Source organism: Microtus oregoni, unplaced genomic scaffold, assembly GCF_018167655.1.
Source record: "Microtus oregoni isolate MIOR12 unplaced genomic scaffold, Mior012 000139F_ref0000186, whole genome shotgun sequence".
Classification (NCBI taxonomy): Eukaryota; Metazoa; Chordata; class Mammalia; order Rodentia; family Cricetidae; genus Microtus; species Microtus oregoni.
The window spans coordinates 939,935-959,505 of NW_024544789.1; the positions used below are offsets into that span (position 1 = coordinate 939,935).

The following is a 19,571-nucleotide window of genomic DNA, read 5'->3' on the forward strand; positions in this document are numbered from 1 at the left end:
TTCTGTTGGTCTTTGTAGTCAGGACTGTCAACTCCCCAATAATAACACAAAAACTTAATAAGAATAAAAGCTCAGCCTCTTGCTTAGTTTTGTTTCTTACTAGTTCTTATAACTTAAATTAACCCATTTCTATTAATCTGCATCCTGCCATGTGGCTCATATCTGTTACTTCTCCTCCTGTATGTCTTGTTTGTTTCCTGTTTTTCAGTATCTTTGCCCTTCTTCTTCCCAACATCCTCTGTGTTGCCCAAATCTTGCCTAGCTATTGGTCATTTAGCTTTTCATTAAATTAATCACAGTGGTATATCCTTACACAGTATAATCAATTATCTTTCAATATTTCCCCCTTTTGTCTAAATAAAAAGAAAAGGTTTTTTATTCTAACATAGCAAAACTACATACAATTTTCAAGTGAGGATTACATTTATAATATCCAGTCCATTTGTATTTGGAAGATTTAAAGAAAGTACTCCATTATTTATTCTATCATGGTGAGTCGAAAATTTTGTACCTACCTTATTTTCTTTAATAATTAATGAAAAATATAACTATAGCTATTTAGTCTTCAACTTCATCAAAGACCCCAGAAGGTTATAATATTACCTGAATAAAGAGGAAGTACAGTGCGAGCCATTTTCAAGCCTATAGAAACAGGAGACATCTAGGTGCCTAGACAATCATCCAGTATGCCTCTACAATATTGGGGCATCCATCTTAGGCCTACAGACCTAGAATATCTGGAAGACATCTTGATAAAGCAGGAATTTTTGAAGGACTGTCATACCCTGTCCAGGCAAAGTTTGGCAGTTATATTTTTGTGCCTTGTGCTTGTCCAATTTGGACTACATAATGTCACCAGTAAAGGCATGAGCAATTACTTACCTAAATGGGTAGCTTTTGTCACAAAGAAAGCAAACTCCAGATGGAGATTCTTCAGTGTTCATCATCTTTTTATTTAGTAGATTGTTACTGACAGGAGCAGATGTGTCTCACTCTCATGAGAAGCCTTATGTTATTAAAACATTAAAATGCTATATTCCATAGGTCTCTGAAGTGTTTGAAGACCATCTATCTGTTTAAAATATGTCTATGCTTGACTTTGAAAATATATCTAACTTGACTATAAGTTAGATTGTTAGAGATGGCTAACTACTAACCTGTATTTTTTATTATCCTAAATGGATTTCAAGGGCTAGAACTTTACATTTTTAAATTAACTGCACATATGCAATAGCTTAAACAAGAGTTGAAGAGTACCTTAAGTATAATAAAAATAATTTTAAGTTTGTGTCAATATACTAAAATTCATACCAATGTAAAATATTTGAGGTTAATAGTTGTGTTTTTACCCTATATTCTTTTATTCCTAATAAATGATGACAAGCATCCACCACTACCAGATTACCATAAACTACCCACCCCACCACTTGGGAATGTAGGTGTTGTGTTCTCTAGACTTTTTCCTGTTGCCTGGGGATATTGGCATCTTTCAAGGATCCTGAGAAAATTGGAAATGGTCAAGTGCTGGCTATTATAGTTTGTGAGGTTGGGCCATCTCATACAGCAGCCTTGAAGCTTTTCTGAATGCAGAACTCTGGGAACTTCAACAGAAGCACCCTAAGAGGCTAGATCACCTGGGCCATCCATTTTCATTGGTGTGTGGTTCCCATTCTCAGAAAGTACATAAACTTTTAAAGGTAGAATACATATATGCATTAACACAATTATGAACTGTGTGGTGTGCACAAGTTAGTTAAAGATTTTTTTTTTGCTTTATGTTTGAGCAGGTAAATATACATCATCTGTCTTGTAGGTTTTATAGGTGGTTTTTTTTTATGTTTGTATCCATGATTTCAGTGGGTCCTCCTTATCAAATCTGAGTGCTATCAACCTTGAATGAATCCACAACCTTTCAGTTCCTTCTGGAAACAAAATATAACCTCTTTCCCAAAATAAAATATGTTTTGACTTTTATTATGAAGTTAAGACATTTTTAAAACATATAGGTTTGTTTAAACTTTAGTAGTTTTTATAACCCAATGACTCTCATCTGCTATTGTTTGCTTGTTAGCAATCAAAAATTTCAAGTCAATACAACATCATGCAGAATCCAGTCTCCCTGTGTATTTCCCATCTCTACATAGCTTATTCTTTTTATCTTTACTTCTCTCTTTAAAGACTTTATTATTTTTAAACTATGATTTTTTGTAACTGTCTATATCCTTTTTCTTTTCTTCTTAAGCCTTTCTACATTGTTAAGCATGCTGTAAGCAGTTGAGAGGCATTTTGTGTGTGTGTGTGTGTGTGTGTGTGTGTGTGTGTGTGTGTGTGTTGGACCTGGCTTTACTAAACATGTGCAACATTCTCTGATCATGTCCTATGAAGCTCAACTTAGCCCATGGCACTGATGCATGGTGCTGGTGGCTGACAGTTGGCTCTAGCCTGCAGGTAATATCTGGTAGCCATGTCTCCATATGTCACCAAGAACCAGCCTGCCTGAGAGACTGTAGGACTAGGAAATGACATCTGGCCTTTATTTTTCTTTTTCAGGCCCTGTGTTTGGATATTCACAACCCCATGTTGGATGCCATTTGTAGGTAGATTTTTCATCAGGACCAGGGCTTCCCAATAATCACACAGAGACTTAATTATAAATGCTCAGCCTATAGCTTGGGATTGTTTCTTACTAGTTTTTGTAACTTAAATTAACCCATTTCCATTACTCTATGTCTTGCCATGTGACTCATTTCTGTTACCTCTCCTCCTGCATTCCTTGCTTGTTCCCTGCTTCTCAGCATTTCTGCCCTTCTTCCCAGGAGCCTCTATGCCCCCCCCAAATCCTACCCAACTATTGATAATTTAGCTTTTTATTAAACCAATACAGTGTAATCAAATATCTCACAACACTTCTCCTCTTTCTCTTTCTTTTTTTTTAGAACTCTCAGGTCTACTATTGAGTCACCAATATGAGATCTCTTCATTTTTGGTATTTTTTTTTATATGTGGGCACTTAGTGCTATGAACTTTCCTCTTAGAATGCCTTCTATGTGGTCTCATAGCTTTGGGTATGCTGTATTATTTTCTTTCTTTTTTCATTTAAACACTGCTTGGCCCATTACTTCTAGCCTCTTATTGGCTAACTCTCACATCTTGATTAACCCATTTCTAATAATCTGTGTAGCACTACGAGGTGGTGGCTTACCGGGAAAGATTCAGCATGTCTGACCTGGCAGCTGGCTCCATTGCATCTGACTCACTTCCCTTCTTCCCAGCATTCTGTTCTGTCTACTCTACCCACCTATGTTCTGACCTATCAGGCCAAGCAGATTCTTTATTAATTAACCAATGAAAGCAACAGATAGACAGATGACCCTCCTCCATCATTTCCCCTTTTTCTGTTTAAACAAAAAAGAAAGGCTTTCACTTTTACATAGTAAAATTACATATAACAAAAAAGTTATCAAGCAAGAATTACAGTTATGATATTTATATCTATTTTATCTTTTATCATAATTAAGTAAAACTATAACTATCCATTATTCAACTCCATCAAAGACTCCAGAAGGATATAATATTACCTAAGCAAACAAGAAATAAGCAACTTCTAAAATTCTAGAAATGATAGAGACATCTCGCTAACTGGACAGTCACCCAAAGTTCTTTTGAACCGTTGGGGCATCCATCTTCAGCCTACAGGCCCATCATATCCAGCAGACATTTCCATGAAGCAGGAAATTTCAAAGTCAGTTCAGTCACTATCTTCTGTGTCCTGCAGAAGGTCTCACAGACTCTTTCATGAATCAGGCACCCTGAAAGACCATCTCACCTTTAGGCAAGTTCAGCAGTCCTCTTTCTGCGGGTTCTCTATGCCCAGTTTGCATTTACTGGCTTTATGGGAGCCTAGTCTTTGTGGGATGCTTACCTTCCTAGACCTGGATGGAGGGGGAAGGACCTTGAACTTCCCACAGGGCAGGGAACCCTGACTGCTCTTTGGATTAGAGAGGGAGGGGAAGGGAAATAGGGGGAGGGAGAGGGAAATGGGAGGAGGGGAGGAGGTGGAAATATTTAAGTATAAATGAATAAATAAATGGAAAAATTGTAATGTATAATTAGGAAATATAGGTTGTTGATGAATAATCATCAATAATAGTCAAGCTTGTAGTCATGTTAGTTAGATTTTCTAGCTATGTATAGATATATTTTAGTTAAATGGGCATTCTTCATATCTTTCAAAGACTACAGAATATGGCATTTTAAATGTTTTAATAACTTAGGGTTTTTCATGACAATGAGACTCGTCTGCTCCTGGCAGCACCAGCTACTTCAAGAGGAAGATAGGTATTGAAGAGGCTCCTTATGGAGTTTGATAGCCATTTGGGCAAGAAACTGCTCTTTCCTGGACTGATGGTGTATTATTTTCATTCAGTTTTTAAAAAGTTTTAATTTTATTATTGAATTCTGTCTTAACTCAATTTTCACCAGTAGTTAGGTGTTCAGTTTCCATGGTTTTGTACACTTTCTGTTATTTCTGCTATTGTTGATATCTAGGTTTAAATACATGGTGTTCAGATAAGATAAAGAGTGTTATATAAATTTGCTTTTATCTGTTCAGACTTTCTTCGTGTCCAGTTATATGGTAAATTTTGTAGAAAGTTCCATGAGCTGCTGAGAAAAAAATCTATTCTTGTGTGTGGGTGAAATATTACCTAGCTATCTACTAGGTACATATGGTTTAGGATGTTATTTAACACCATCATGTCTCTGTGCAGTTCTTATATAGATGACCTGTCTATTGAAGAGAGTGTGATGGAGGAAGGTCATTGATTAATTAATAAAGAAACTGCTTGGCCCTGATAGGTTAGAACATAGGTGGGTGGAGTAAACAGAACAGAATGCTGGGAGGAAGAGGGAGTGAGGTAAGACACCTCAGACAGATGCCAGTGCCGCTGCTCTCCAGTGCAGACACGATGAAGCAAGCCACCAGGTCAGACATGCTGAATCTTTCCCAGTAAGACTGGTGCTACACAGATTACTAAAAATGGGCTAGGCAAAATATGAGAATTAGCCTGTAAGAGACTAGAACTAGTGGGCCAAGCAGTGTTTAAATGAATATAGTTTGTGTGTTGTTATTTTGGGGTATAAGCTAGCCAGGTGGCCAGGAGCTGGGCTGTGGGAAGACGACCGCAGCTCATACTACAGAATGGCACCCAATGTGGTAGCAGCAATTTCTCGGGTCTGCTCTGTTTGCTAGAGGCAAGCAAGTGCTCTCATCTAAGAGAGGCTTCCTGACTCAGCTTTAGCTGCAAAACCTTGCAGCTCTTTTAAGAGGTCCTGCCATGAAACACTTAAATGGTGTTGATAAAAGCTGACTGAATGCTTGTTTGTTTTCAGCAGTAGCAGGAAAAAAGCTCAGTTGTTTTAAAATGCTGGCTTTGTGGGCCGTCCTACCAGGGCAAACCTGACTCTTTGAGGCAGGAGGTCAGCTACAGAGAGAGCATTTGAGTGTTGTCGCTTGTTTGCTGGCAGGGACCTTGAACCACCATAGACTTGTGGCAATAAACATGGCTACAGCCAGTATCTCTGCCATGAGGCTGTAAAGCTAAGGAATGGGCTGGATCCAGCCGCCAAAGCCATGACTTTAATCCTACCCATATTGCTCAGTAATTTAAAGGCTCATGTGGTCAGAAAAAGAGAAAGAGATACAGTAAAGAGAATTTTTAAAAAAACCTTTAAATGATTTACAGTGTGTTAAAAATATATGCAGGCTAAAAGCTAAAGTTCTTAAAGTAAAAAACACAAAAAAAGGAAGAAAGAGAGTAATTGGGTGCGATAGTACACACCTTTAATCCAAACACTTGGAAGGCAGAGGGAGATTGACCTCTGTGACTTCAAGGTGTGGTAGCATACAACTTTAATCCCAATGCCTGGGAGGCAAAGACAGATGGATCTCTGAGAGTTCAAGGACAGCCTGGTCTACAGAGTTATTCCAGGACAAAGATATACAGAAAATGTGTCTCAAAAAATAAAAGTAAAAATAAACAAAATAGAGGTTAAAATAAAGCCGCACAAAGATGGAAAATAAAATGAGAATTTTGATACTGTATGCTATTATGCTCTCTTTGAATTGTTTGAATGCTGAGGAAGAAACATCAGCTGCTAAAAGATACTTGTTTATAAATGCTGCTGAACTAATCCAAGACAGATATTTTGAAAATACCTTGACTTTAAAATTTGGATCTAAGGACATGATGCTTTGGAAAGGAGTTTCTTCTTTTGTTTTCACAGAGGATGAAACCCTGTGGATTGCTTCTATCCCAATATGGTATGATAGACCAAGGCCTCCTGAAAGGTTGCTGCGAACACTTTCAAAAAAATTACTTCACTCCACTGCTGACTGAGATGAATCTAGCACACAGGTTATACAATGAAAGACCTAAATAACAGCACCCCCATTCAACAAGAAGCAGTTTGGAGGGAAATAACTACATCCGTATTCCCAAATATTGTTTATAAATATTCTTTTACATTTAAAGGGGGATATGATATAGGTATGAATAATTTACATTGATATGGATTTTGCTTTAGTGATTTAAATTTAAGGTCAATTTTGTTATATGTATATGTGTTTCTGATTTTGATTAAGGTATTGTGATTGTGTAGTTCATTTTAAAATGTAATGTATATAGGTTGTTAATGGATAATCATTAATAATAGTCAAGTTTATAGTCATGTTAGTTAGATTTTCTAGATATATAGATATATATTTCAGTTAGATAGGCATTCTTCATATCTTTCAAAGACTACGGAATATGCTATTTAATGTTTTAATAACTTAGGGTTTTTCATGACAATGAGACATGTCTGCTCCTGGAAACACCAATCTACTTCAAGAAGAAGATGGGTATCGAAGAGGCTCCTTATGGAGTTTGATATCAATTTGGGCAAGAAACTGCTCTAGCCTGGATTATTGCATAAACTGGACACAGAGAACCTGCAGAGAGAGGACTGCTGAACTTGCCTAAAGGTGAGATGGTCTTTCAGGATTCCTGATTCATGAAGGAGTCTGCAAGACATTCTGCAGGACACAACAGATAGTGACTGAACTGACTTTGAAATTTCCTGCTTCATGGAAATGTCTCTGGATACTATGGGCCTATAGACCGAAGATGGATGCCCCAACGGTACAGAGGAACTTTGGGTGACTGTCCAGGCAGCAAGATGTCTCTGTCATTTCTAGAGTTTGAAAGTTGCTTATTTCTTGTTTGTTTAGGTAATATTGTATCTTTCTGGAGTTTTTGATGGAGTTGAAGAATAGTTAGTTATAGTTATAGTTTTCCTTAGTTATGAGAAAGATAAAATAGATGTAAATATTGTAATTTTTACTTGATAACTGTTTTGTTATATGTAATTTTGCTAAGTTAAAGTTAAAGCCTTCCTTTTTTTTTGTTTAAACAGAAAAAGGGGAAATAATGGAGGAAGGTCATTGGTTAATTAATAAAGAAACTGCTTGGCCCTGATAGGTTAGAACATAGGTGGGTGGAGTAAACAGAACAGAATGCTGGGAGGAAGAGGGAGTGAGGTAAGATGCCTCAGACAGATGCCAGTGCCGCTGCTCTCCAGTGCAGACACGATGAAGCAAGCCGCCAGGTCAGACATGCTGAATCTTTCCCAGTAAGACTGGTGCTACACAGATTACTAAAAATGGGCTAGACTAAGTATGAGAATTAGCCTGTAAGAGACTAGAACTAGTGGGCCAAGCAGTGTTTAAATGAATACAGTTTGTGTGTTGTTATATCTGGTGTAAAGCTAGCCGTGCAGGAACCGGGCTGGATGAAAGCAGGCCTGCAGCTCTTACTACAAGAGTGTAATGAAAATCACCCACTATTGTTGTGTGAGGGTCAGTATGTGATTTTAGCTGTAGTAGTTTTATAAATATAGCTACCCTTGTTTTTAGTCCATAAATATTTAAAATTGCAGTGTCCTCCTGGAGGATTGTACATTTAATGAGTATTTAAATTTTGGTTTTAGTATTTAATGAGTATTTAAATTTTTGTTGTTTTGTATGTGTGTTTATTTGAGAGAATGAGAGAGAGAGAGAGAGAGAGAGAGAGAGAGAAATAGAGAGAGAGAGAGAAATAGAGAGAGAGAAATAGAGAGAGAGAGAGAGAGAGAGAGAGAGAGAGAGAGAGAGAATGGACTTGGGTTATTAGGAAGGTACAACAGTTTTGACTCACCCTAGCCAGTGAGGTTGTCTCTTTAGTTTGAAGGAAATGCCAAAGACCTGATTCGTTTTGGATTATGAATTTGGGATTTGTTACATTTGTTTGTGCTGTGGGATATTTAATGATACAAGATGTGTTGCATTCTTTTATGTTGTGTTTGTTTAACTCAGTAAAGCTGTGTTACTTTGCTTGCCTAAAACACATGATTCGTCTAATAAGGAGCTGAATGGCCAATAACTAGGCAGAAGAAAGGATAATTGGGGCTGATAGGCAGAGAAAATAAATTGGAGAAGTCAGGGAATAAAGATCAAGGAGTGAGAAAAGGAGGAGAGGAGGACTCCAGGGATTAGCCACCCAACTTCAAGCAAGCCACAGAGTGAGAAGGAAAGAAAGGTATACAGAATAGAGAAAGATAAAATCCCAGAGGCAAAAGATAGATGGGATAATTTGAGTTAAGAAAAGCTGGGTAGAAATAGCCATATTAAGGCTGGCAAAAATAAAAATAAGTCTCCATATTGGGAAGCTGCGTAATAGGCCACCAAAGAACAATAGTTAAAAAAAATACAGAGATCTTTTCTGAGGAAAAAAAAACATAATATAGAGAAGCTAGGACTTTGGTGAGGACAGCATAATCAGTTATGGTACACTTTCAGTGATCCTGTAGTCATTACTACTATCTAGCCAAAACAAATAAAAGTTGTACAGATAGTCAATGAGAATGTAACCATGAAAGTGATGTGTAAAGTCACTGGTGGTTATATTACCAATACACCTGGCTGCTGCTCCTGCCAATTCATGATAAGGGAATATCCAGGCTTGGCTACTTGGAGGGAAGTTTCTAGTCATCCTAAACATTATATGACCACTTTGCTTTGAGTGACTTTGAATCTGAGCATTTCTAGAAAACATGCCTTATTTTAGAGGTCCTCTAATCAGAGAATCACTCACTCAGGGGCACCAAGGTAGTTGAAACTTTTGGAGGAAGACCACATATTTCTGCTGAGCTAGGGCCTTCCTATAGATTCCTATATAAATAGTGAAGGTAAACAGGGAAAATAAACACATTCTCTACTGTTGGTTACATGAGTAGCCAACAGAAACCTCATGCTACCTAGATTCACTCATATATAGCCGACTCTTCTGCCATTTAACAGAAACCACAGAGTAATTCTGTACTGTGTCCTTTTCCTTGAGGATAGGCTTTCTTTCTGGGAGGAGGGGGACATTTACTTTATACTTGACCATTCTTTTTTTGTTTGTTTGTTTGTTTGTTTGTTTTATACTTGACCATTCTTAAGTACAGTACATTGGCATTTGTAGTAACCCACACTGTAGTCTTGGACATGTAGGAACAGACCTGCCTGGATAGCAGCTGTTGGATGTCATAATACAGAACTGACCTCACTTTGGAAGTTCTATGACATGCTGCTGACTTGTACTTGCCTCAGTTCTGAGTGCCAGTATACTTTGAGAGTTTGCTCGGAGTACATGCGTAAAAATTTGAGGTTGATAATTGTGTTGGATTTAGAGTATAATGGGGAACTGTTGTGCCAATCGAGGTATGTCATTTCTAGCCTTGGTATGTCATTTCTAGCCTTGGAGTACTTCTTCATTTAGACTGGTTAATATTTCTCAAATTATCTTTTTTAAATATATATAACTTTGGCAATGTTAGAATAATGTTTTATTATATATTGTGTTATTATATTTTCTGTGAAATATTTGACTTTAGAGTTTATTTTTTTTTGCATTTCGTAACACTTTATTAAAGAAGAACTACGTCAGTACTTCTATGTAAACAGTGATGACAAAGAATCAGGGATCACAGGTAGACAGTAACTTATATTATCTTTTATATAATCAATATGTAATAGTTCAGCACGGTTTAATTCTTTTTAGGCAAACATTTTTGCATACACCGCCTTCTCTTTATCTTTTTCTGCCTTTATCATTTGTTTGACTTTAAGCAATTCTGCCTGGATAGCTTTATCTCCTGGGACTATCTCCTGCGCCTTCTTCAGATCAGCCAATGCTTGATCATATTCTTTTAATCCTTGCCATCCTTGCGCTTTGCGGTATAGTGCTTTGGTATTTGACGGGTCCATTTCAAGAGCCTCCAAACAACTGTCGATCGCTCCCTGCCAATTTGACATCTTCAGCTTACAAGCACCGAAATTCAGCACACAGCTTAAGGCTATAGGCTGCAGTCTGGATGAATCTGCTTTCTCAACAACAGCCTTTGAACTAGCCACGTATCTTAAAACCTTTGCATATTTTTTAACAGCCATCTCCCAGTTCTGAGATTTGAAAAAGGTATTTCCAATGTTTTTTAAATCTTCAGTTATTAATAAAATTTTATCTACATCTTTTAAATCTATGTCTGCATCCTCGGGAAAGTCTGGATGACTGTCACCAGAGCCATCTTTGGGAAATATTCCCCAGTCATCCCCTTCCTTCAATTCTCCACACTCTGCAATAATACACAGTTTGGCAGGCTTTTCGCCATTCACTTCTACATTTTCAAGCATCCTCGCCACACCCAGTCCTTTAATTACTTGACCAAATACCACGTGTTTCCCATCCAAATGAGGAGTTGGAACTGTTGTGATAAAGAACTGAGAACCATTTGTATTGGGGCCTGCATTTGCCATGCTCAGCAAACCCTCCCGATCGTGCTTATAATGAAAATTTTCATCTTCAAATTTTTCACCATAAATACTTTCTCCACCTGTCCCATTCTGATTTGAGAAGTCTCCACCCTGAATCATAAACTTCTTAATAATTCGGTGGAAAGGGCATCCTTTAAAATGCAGAGGTTTCCCAATTGTGGCTCCAGTGCCTTTTTCTCCTGTACATAACGCGCGAAAATTTTCTGCAGTTTTGGGAACAATATCTGCAAACAATTCTAAAACAATTCTGCCAACTCGCTCCCCGCCGATGTCCACGTCAAAGAAGACCCGCGGGTTCTTGGGGTTGGAAGGCTTGGCTGCCGGGGACGGGTGCGCCGTCTTCACCGCAGGCGCCAGGGAGCAGGACGCGGGCAGCACGTGCGCGACAGGGGGACAAATTCTCTGACTTTAGAGTTTAATGTGTGTATAGATATATGAGTGTATTTTATCTATCTCTCACTCTATATATACACACACAAATTCATATTCCCTCCTTTGAGCTTGTTCTTAAGATTTACCTATATATAAATACTGTAACACTCTTTCATAGATATACTGTGCAATAAGTAAGGTTCTCTGTATTGAAATTATTTCATCTCAAAGAATTGGAGAAGTAGAGATATTACTATAAATTTCACACTTGTAATGTGATTGTTTTGTCTTGCCTGAATGATCACTATTTCAACAAAAGCAGTAGAGACTCAGATGACTTATAGAGACTGGTGAACTAACTAGAGAGTTAATATTGTTTTACAATCATCAATGCATATAAAGAATACATATATAGCGAACAAAAGGAATTGCCTGAAAAGGTCATTGTGCTCTGTGCATGTGCAGCTCTGAGACGATGTGTTAACTCTTATTGCTGTTTTCATGTGTTACATGGTTTAGTTATTGACCTGCTTTCAGAGCTCTTTCACAAAATTGAGCTATATATGTCTTCATGAATCGATCAAAACCTAAATATAGAGGTGCTCATATTTGTGAAGAGTCTACAAATCCTGACACATCACTTCAAGGGAGGGCTAAGGCCTTCCAAATATGGAGATCTTTAATTGATGTCTAATGGCAATACTCATGTGGCCTTTAGAAGTGCAGAGACCTTGTGAGCTACACTCCCTGAAAGAGTAACATAAAAGTACTCAGGATATCTACCCAGTTTCAAGAATATGCATCATCTTTGAGCAACTCTTGTGTAGAGCTATGTTAAAGGACTTGAATGGTCAACAGAATCCAGACTCTTATTCTTCACCAATGCAGCTCCTTCTGAATTGGTTGCCACAAAACACCTGAATACAAAAGTTCATAGAATTAAAAAGAAAGACTAGAAAATGAAAGAAGACACAGTGTGTTTATTACTGTTCTCCACTCTTGAAAAAATGGTTGTTGTATGTCAAAGAATGAATGGATTAAGAGTTACACATATGCCTCATGCTAAATTGACTTCCTCAGTAAAATGTATATGTTATCAAAGCTAAAATTATATGTTCTTTATGATGAATACAGAATCAGCAAATATCAGTTGATGGGGGTTGAAATATGCTTGCGAGATATGCTGAAGGGATTGTCAGTTCTTCCGGGCTTCAAAATGATCTAATAATTGGTGGTAATATGATTTTCAATTGCAATATGTATTTTAATGGGGAGAGTGAGATGGCTCAGTAAATATTGGTACTTGTCACCGGACCTGATGTTCTGATTCTAACCCTAGAACCCACATAATGGGAGGGGAGAACTGGACACAAAATGTCCTCTGATTTGTTCCCTCCCAAACTAAATAAATGTATATGTTTTTGAGGTATGCATTCAGTAGTTACATACTTAAACAAATTCTCACTTTGCTTTTTTGTTTAATGTACCACAGTAAGCAAAACCACAGGTATCAATTGACAGTTGGGAGTTTGATTTAAACAGAATGATGCTTCAAGTAAGGAATCAGTCATGTGTCTACAGTTGCTGCATTTAGCTGTGACCTCTTTAGTTCGGGGTTTTGTGTACCAGGCTGTGTCTAATCTTATTTTATTTAAGCAGATATCCATGTCACCTAGCTCCATTTCCAGAGAAACTGCTATGAAAAAAAAATCAGGATTCAAGCCTCTGTGTCAGCTGGCTATAAGTCAACCATGGAAGACCCAGTCCAGGCTCTGTCCTTGTCCTGGGATCTTTTCTTCTTCCTCCTCCTCCTCCTCCTCCTCCTCCTCCTCCTCCTCCTCCTCCTGTACAACTATTGGGTAGTTGTACAGATTGATATTGTATTGCATGGGGGGAAAGATGATGATCTTAGCAGTAGTTTCCTATGTAGATATGTTAATTTTCTTAATTACTCAGTTGAAATTTAACAAAAGAATTAAAGATAAATTTGAAGTTAGCCTATTACAGTCATTGAGTAGTAAGAAACATAGGAAAGGTGGACTTGATCTTGTCTTTCCCATTGTCACTTCACATGATGCCTACAGGAATAGGTGAGCAACCCTCTCTATTACTTTCTCCCAGAAACCTGTAATATAGATGAAGTGAATGTAACAATCTCTAGGTGGACATGGTGATTGTCAAGATTGTCAAGAGTTTGAATAAAATTTGAAACAGATAAGAGGATTTCTGGTCTGACCCAAGGCTTGTTGGTCCCTGGAGTAGTGTGTCACACCCTGTGCTTATGAGAAAGAACAGTAGACACACGGAAATGGAAGGAGGGCTCTGTGCTTTTCCTCTTCCAAAGGCATCATGGTAGTGTTGTCTTTGTCAGCTTTCACTTCGCTTTGCTTCTGGCTCTGACATTGAAGGCAGAGTTTTAACACTGAACACTTTTCAGCATTTGTTCCTACCAAATGTTCAACGCTGTGACTGTGCTTAGTAGCTCTCCATGGAAATTGTGCCTAAGGTACTTTCCCGTTGTGTGTAATGGTATACTATGACCAGACATGACAAAGAAGCAGTGTTTACTTTGCCATAATTTCATGAGTGTGATGCACATACTTGCTGAGAAACCATAGATACAGGAGCCTGAGGCAGAGCTCCAATGAAACAAGAATAAATAAAGGAGTGCTTATGCTCAGCTCACCTCTGCTTATGCAGTCGTGGATCACAGCCCAAGAAACTATACCATTTACAGCCGAACAGTTTGCTTCCTCGGTTAGCCTTGTTAATTGAGGAAAACATAATTTTCTATGGGCATGGTCCAGAAATCTGGCCCTTATCATATTATGTTTTGAGATCTACCATCACAGTGCCTGTTAACTGTTGTGATGGTTTACGGTTTCAATCTGTGATAAAGCCAGTCTTTCTGCTCCTGTGTACTCAAATGTCCATATAAATAAAGGACTTACAAAGTGGTCCTGGTAGTGCAGAATAGGAGACCATGTCCCTGGGTTTCTTGGGACTTTTAGAGTAGTGCTTGCTTGGTCCTCTACTGATCATTTAGTCCTTCTTTAAATGACATCCACAGGTCAGACTACTAAACACATAGCATGGTTCCCTAGTATGGCCTCATTGTAACTCTAGCTGTGTTCTTCAAGTAAAGACCTCATGGATATCTTTAACTTTTAGCAGTGTATGCTTCTTAAACTTAACTGGCATGCTGGGTGATTTGTGTCAAGGGAGGTTACAGGCTGATATCCCTTTGAATTAATGGATGATGACTGAAGAAAGGATCCATACTGAGGCCCATACCTGATACTTTTAGAGGCATCTTGGCTTCAGTCTCAATGGTACATAGACTGAGTTTGAGGGTTTCCCTAAAGTACTGATGATACATACCCGAGGAAAGGATATAGATGAGAGGGGATTAGCTCTCCAGGCACCCATAGTATTTGTCTGTCCCTTGTGCTGTCCACACTCTTGGCATAGTCTGACTTGTCTCATCGTTCCTGAGGACAAAAGTTATAATCCAAGGAGTCTCTCTCATAAAAGGGACTTCACTGTCACTCTCCAGCAGACTTCCAGCAATGCTCATCAGAAGTATGTTTGCCTCTCTTGGATTCTCTTATTCTGCAGTTGGATATGGCTCCCTTTCATATACAGACTATATCTGTAGGTACGGCTCAGTTCTACCTAATTCTGAGCTATATGTGTGACAGAGACAGTGGAATCCCGTAATGGCACCTGCCCTTCAGTTTTGCTTCTTATTACCTCTCACGCCATCCTTCACCAGCCACTTCTCTTTCATAATTGCCATGTGTCTTTTTTGGGCAAGCTGTGGAGGCCTACGTGGTTTATTTTATCAGTTACTGTCTTGGTGATTTTGTGTACTTAAACACTTTGTCTAGACAATGTTTTCTAACTCCCAGATATCCAGACATGTTCTGAGCCTCAGTCATGGGTGTTTTGTCTTTCATTAACCCGCAAGTCTCTCTCTCTCTCTCTCTCTCTCTCTCTCTCTCTCTCTCTCTCTCTCTCTCTCATCTCATGACATGAAAAAGACCAATGCAAATACTGAAGAGAGTAAAAATTATCCTAGCACTCAAAATCATCTAAGGGAATGGGTGTACTTCATGATTTTTATCATGAAGAGTCAGTGATATGGCTCAGCAGTAAAGGTACTTGTTGCAAGACTGCCTACTAGAAAATGAACTTGGAGACTTCTGTGCCTAAGAGAACCAGGCACAGAAAGTTTAAATCTTCTGCATGCACAGCCAGATTTGGGGCCTCCCAAACAGAATAAATGCATAAAGAAATTTTGAAAGATTTATTTCAACTTTTCAACGTATTGCAGATTCTTTGACAATGCTTTAGCCTCCCAATCCCTAGAAGAAAAAAATCTGTTCCTCATTTATCTGCATATATCTTATCCTTTTGTTATCTTCATGGAAGACAGTCCTACAATAAGCAAGCCTTTTCGGTCATTAGGTTTAGTCACATGTACTGCTAATTCCATGCACTTTTCCCCCCATCAAGCAAAGGTCCTCTGCAAATAATATTCAGTTCTCAGAGCTAAGAGTCGCTTTCTGTTTCCCTAGTGTCACCTGAACCTTCTAAGAGTTCAGCTTCACCAGTGGACCAGAAAAAGCCACCAATGAAAATGGTGAAGGTAAGAGGGTGTTCCTTTCAGTAAGGTAAAAGGCTTACCTCAGTGGTGCCCTTATATTTCAGTGGGTATCACATTTGAAACCTGAAACTGGTCTGAGGTGACATGGATATTAGAGGTCTTGTTAGCTAGAGGGGGACTGGAACTGTACCAAACTGGTCTTGATTCAAGACGGCATATGCCACTTGTGTCACAACTTTGTGTTCTGCTTTATGAGCAATCCCACCAAGGTGTCTGCCACTAATTTACACTGGTCCTCATGTTTTTAAAAATGTTACTGGCTGAACACTGAACATCCTCAATCTGGACACAGTAAGCTTCTACCACCTCAAACTTTGGATCTTATACTTGTTCTTTCTAAACCATTGTCTCTAGAAAGAGAGAACATCTTATTAAAAAATACAAGTTTTCATAAGTGGCATGTGATAATGGTTATGCCCCCTCTCGAGGCCAGACAGGTTTGCCTGATGTGCCATTGAGTAAGAAAGGGATGAAAGGAGCTAGCTTTTCTCACAAAGAACATAGTCTGAGATTTTCTATGACACCACCAAATAATGTACTCATTAATAATCTTTACTGATCTACTCGGTTCTGATTACAATTATAGCATGTCAGTAGGTGCTATAACCAATGGTTTTGTAGACGATACTCAGCATGATCATGGCATTAAATATTTTTCTTTCTTATTTATTGCAGGGGAAATCCAAAAAACACAGATATGGTATGTATTGTGAGATCACTTTTCTAAGACATGATTTAGACAGGAATTTTGTAAACAGTGATTGTATTTTGTAGATTGCAACACTCTGGTCTATGATATTTAATGATATAAGAATTGTGGTTTTAAAGTTTGTTAGTTTTTAGGGGGGCGGTGGTAGAAGAAGGTTTATACCATGTAAGAAATGATGGATATGTCTATTGTCCTTCTATTGAACAGCAATCCTTTCTTATTTTGGGAAAATGTGCTACAATTTTTGTCTAAATCTTTTTTACCAGGAAAATAGCATGCCATCTCCCAACCCAATTTCCAGCATCTGATATGTAAATTACATTCAGAATACAACTTACCTACACAAATGCGTTCAAGCCTCATCACAGATATACAGGGTCAATTATATATCAGTGCCCCTCTATAAATGAATAAACCAGAGCTCAGAGATAATGATGAGGCTTCTTAGCTATGTATCTCAAGAGCCACTTCTTATGGCCTCAAGGGAACAATAATCCCCTTGGAAGAAAGAAAGAGTTCTACCTTCTTGCAGCTGCCTGCAATAAGACACATCAATAGGAATCCACACACGACATGATCTGCAATAGTAGTTAAAATCCTAGGTAGGGTCACTCAGTAGTCATCAGTCACAGCTTTGAAAGTTAGATAAGCACACATCTTCTTTTCAAAGTACAGAGCATCAAAATTAAATAAGTACACGGGAGATTGTTGTGAATAGTCCAAAACTGGTTTTTATTAGCCATTCTAATTCTTAATATACTGGAGAAAAACATTAAGAGATTAGAAAACATAAGAATAGGCAAAGGGAGGCCTACAATTTAGGGATGGTGTACACTGAGAATTATAGTCACCAATACAGGATTACCTGAACTATCTCATTCCTTGAGAATACAGTGTTTTGTTTTGTTTTGTTTTTGAGACAGGACTTACTGTGTGTCCATAACTATCCTGGAACTACCTAATATAACCACTGGTCTGGAACTCACACTACTTCACCTGCCTTTGCCTACAGAGTGCTGTTACAAAAGAAGTGCATCCATTGGGAATACATCTTTAAAAGTTGCTTACACTCTATCCTCCACGAGTTTTTCCTCTCAGGGGTGGTCAGTCCCCATGATCTGAATGAGAACATTCATTAGGTACATATGTTCAGCAGAGAAAACACCACTGTCAGACTAACAGGAGTTTATGACTTACCCAAACCATCAGTGCAATGCATGCTGGAGTATGCAGTACACTCAGTGATCTTCCTGAAACACCACCATGACTCTGAAGTGTGTCTGCAGAAGGGTCATGAGATAGCATATAGAATTAAAAAGACTTTCTTCTATTTTTTGCTATGAAAATCACATAACTGTCTCTGCTGTAAATGCGTTCCCAGTGTCCAAAATCTGGAGAAAAGTCAGCCGTAAACACCGTGTTGTTCCTGAAGGATGTCAGGTCCAAGTTGATACTTCTGTAGTAAGACCACAAAGTAAAATGGAAGGTACTGTTGTAATGCAATAATTTCATTGAATAATATTGTATAGTTATATTGTATTGCACAGGGAAAAAGATGATGATCTTAGCAGTAGTTTCCTATGTAAATAAGGTTAATTTGCTTAGTTCTTTTGTTGAATTTTAACACGACATTTAAAAATAAATTGAGTTTTTTTATTACAGTCATTGAGTAGCAGGAAACATAGGAAAGGGGACTCAATCTTGTCTCTGTTCTTGTCATTTCACCTTGTGCAGACAGGAATAGGTGAGTCACCCTCTCTATTACTTTCTCTCAGAAACCTGGAATGTAGATGGGCTGAATGTAACAATTTCCAGGTGGACATGGTGATTGTCAAGCGTTAGGACAAAATTTGAAACAGATAGGAGGATTTCTGGTCTGACCCAAGGCTTGTTGGTCCCTGGAGTAGTGTGTCACACCTGTGCTTATGGGAAAGGACAGTAGAGACAAGGAAATGGCAGGAGGGCTCTGTGCTTTTCCTCTTCCAAAGGCATCATGGTAGTGTTGTCTTTGTCAGCTTTAACTTCGCTTTGCTTCTGGCTCTGACATTGAAGGCAGAGTTTTAACACCGAACACTTTTCAGCATTTGTCCCTACCAAATGTCCAAGGCTGTGACTGTGCTTAGTAGCTCTCCATGGAAATTGTGCCTAGAGTACTTTCCCATTGTGTGTAATGGAATACTATGACCAGACACAATAAGGAAGGGGGGTTTTCTTTGCTATAATTTCATGAATGTGATGCACATACTTGCTGAGAAACCATAAATACAGGACCCTGAGGCAGAGCTCCAATGAAACAAGAATAAATAAAGGAGTGCTTATGCTCAGCTCACCTCTCCTTATTTAATCGTGGATCACAGCCCAAGAAACTATACCACTAACAGCAGAACAGTTTGCTTCCTCAGTTAGCCTTGTCTTATATATAGTCAGGCTTCAGGATCGGGTTCTTATCAACTCAACTATCAATATTAACTGTCCTAGTACCCATAAAGTATTGTGGTCATTTTAGGCTTTTGATGTTGTGTGATATTTGAACACTGTGTGAAGCTGTGTCACTGTGATTGATTTATAAAGAGTTGAATGTGAAGTAGCCAAGGCAGGGAGTTGTGTGGGAATTCCAGGTACAGAGAGTACTCTGAAAAAAAAAAGAGAGAAGTCAAAGTTGCCAGATAGAGGTGGAGAGGAAATAAGAGATGCAAGATGGAATATAGGTAATGCCTTGTGATAGAACATTTATTAAAATAAATGGATTAATTTAAGTTAAAAGAGATCATTAGGAATAAGCCTAAGCTATAGGCTGAGCTTTCATAATTAATAAGAAGTCTCTATTTCATTATTTGTGAGCTGGCAGCCCAAAAGGAAGGAACAGGAATGATGTAGAAAATATTAGGGAGCACATTTTAAGGTTTCTATGTCAAGATCTAATTTGATTA

The 19,571-nt window shown here is 38.3% G+C and overlaps 1 protein-coding gene across 1 annotated transcript; it reads right to left on the reverse strand.

The window, feature by feature from the left end:
* Positions 1–10,065: 10,065 nt before the first annotated feature.
* LOC121444742 (peptidyl-prolyl cis-trans isomerase D-like) lies at positions 10,066–15,028 on the reverse strand. Its single transcript, XM_041646642.1, has 2 exons — positions 15,024–15,028; positions 10,066–11,297 (listed from the first exon to the last, which is right to left on the reverse strand). Exons 1-2 carry the CDS (start codon positions 15,026–15,028, stop codon positions 10,118–10,120), a joined length of 1,185 nt encoding a protein of 394 aa, XP_041502576.1. The 3' UTR covers positions 10,066–10,117.
* Positions 15,029–19,571: the final 4,543 nt, after the last annotated feature.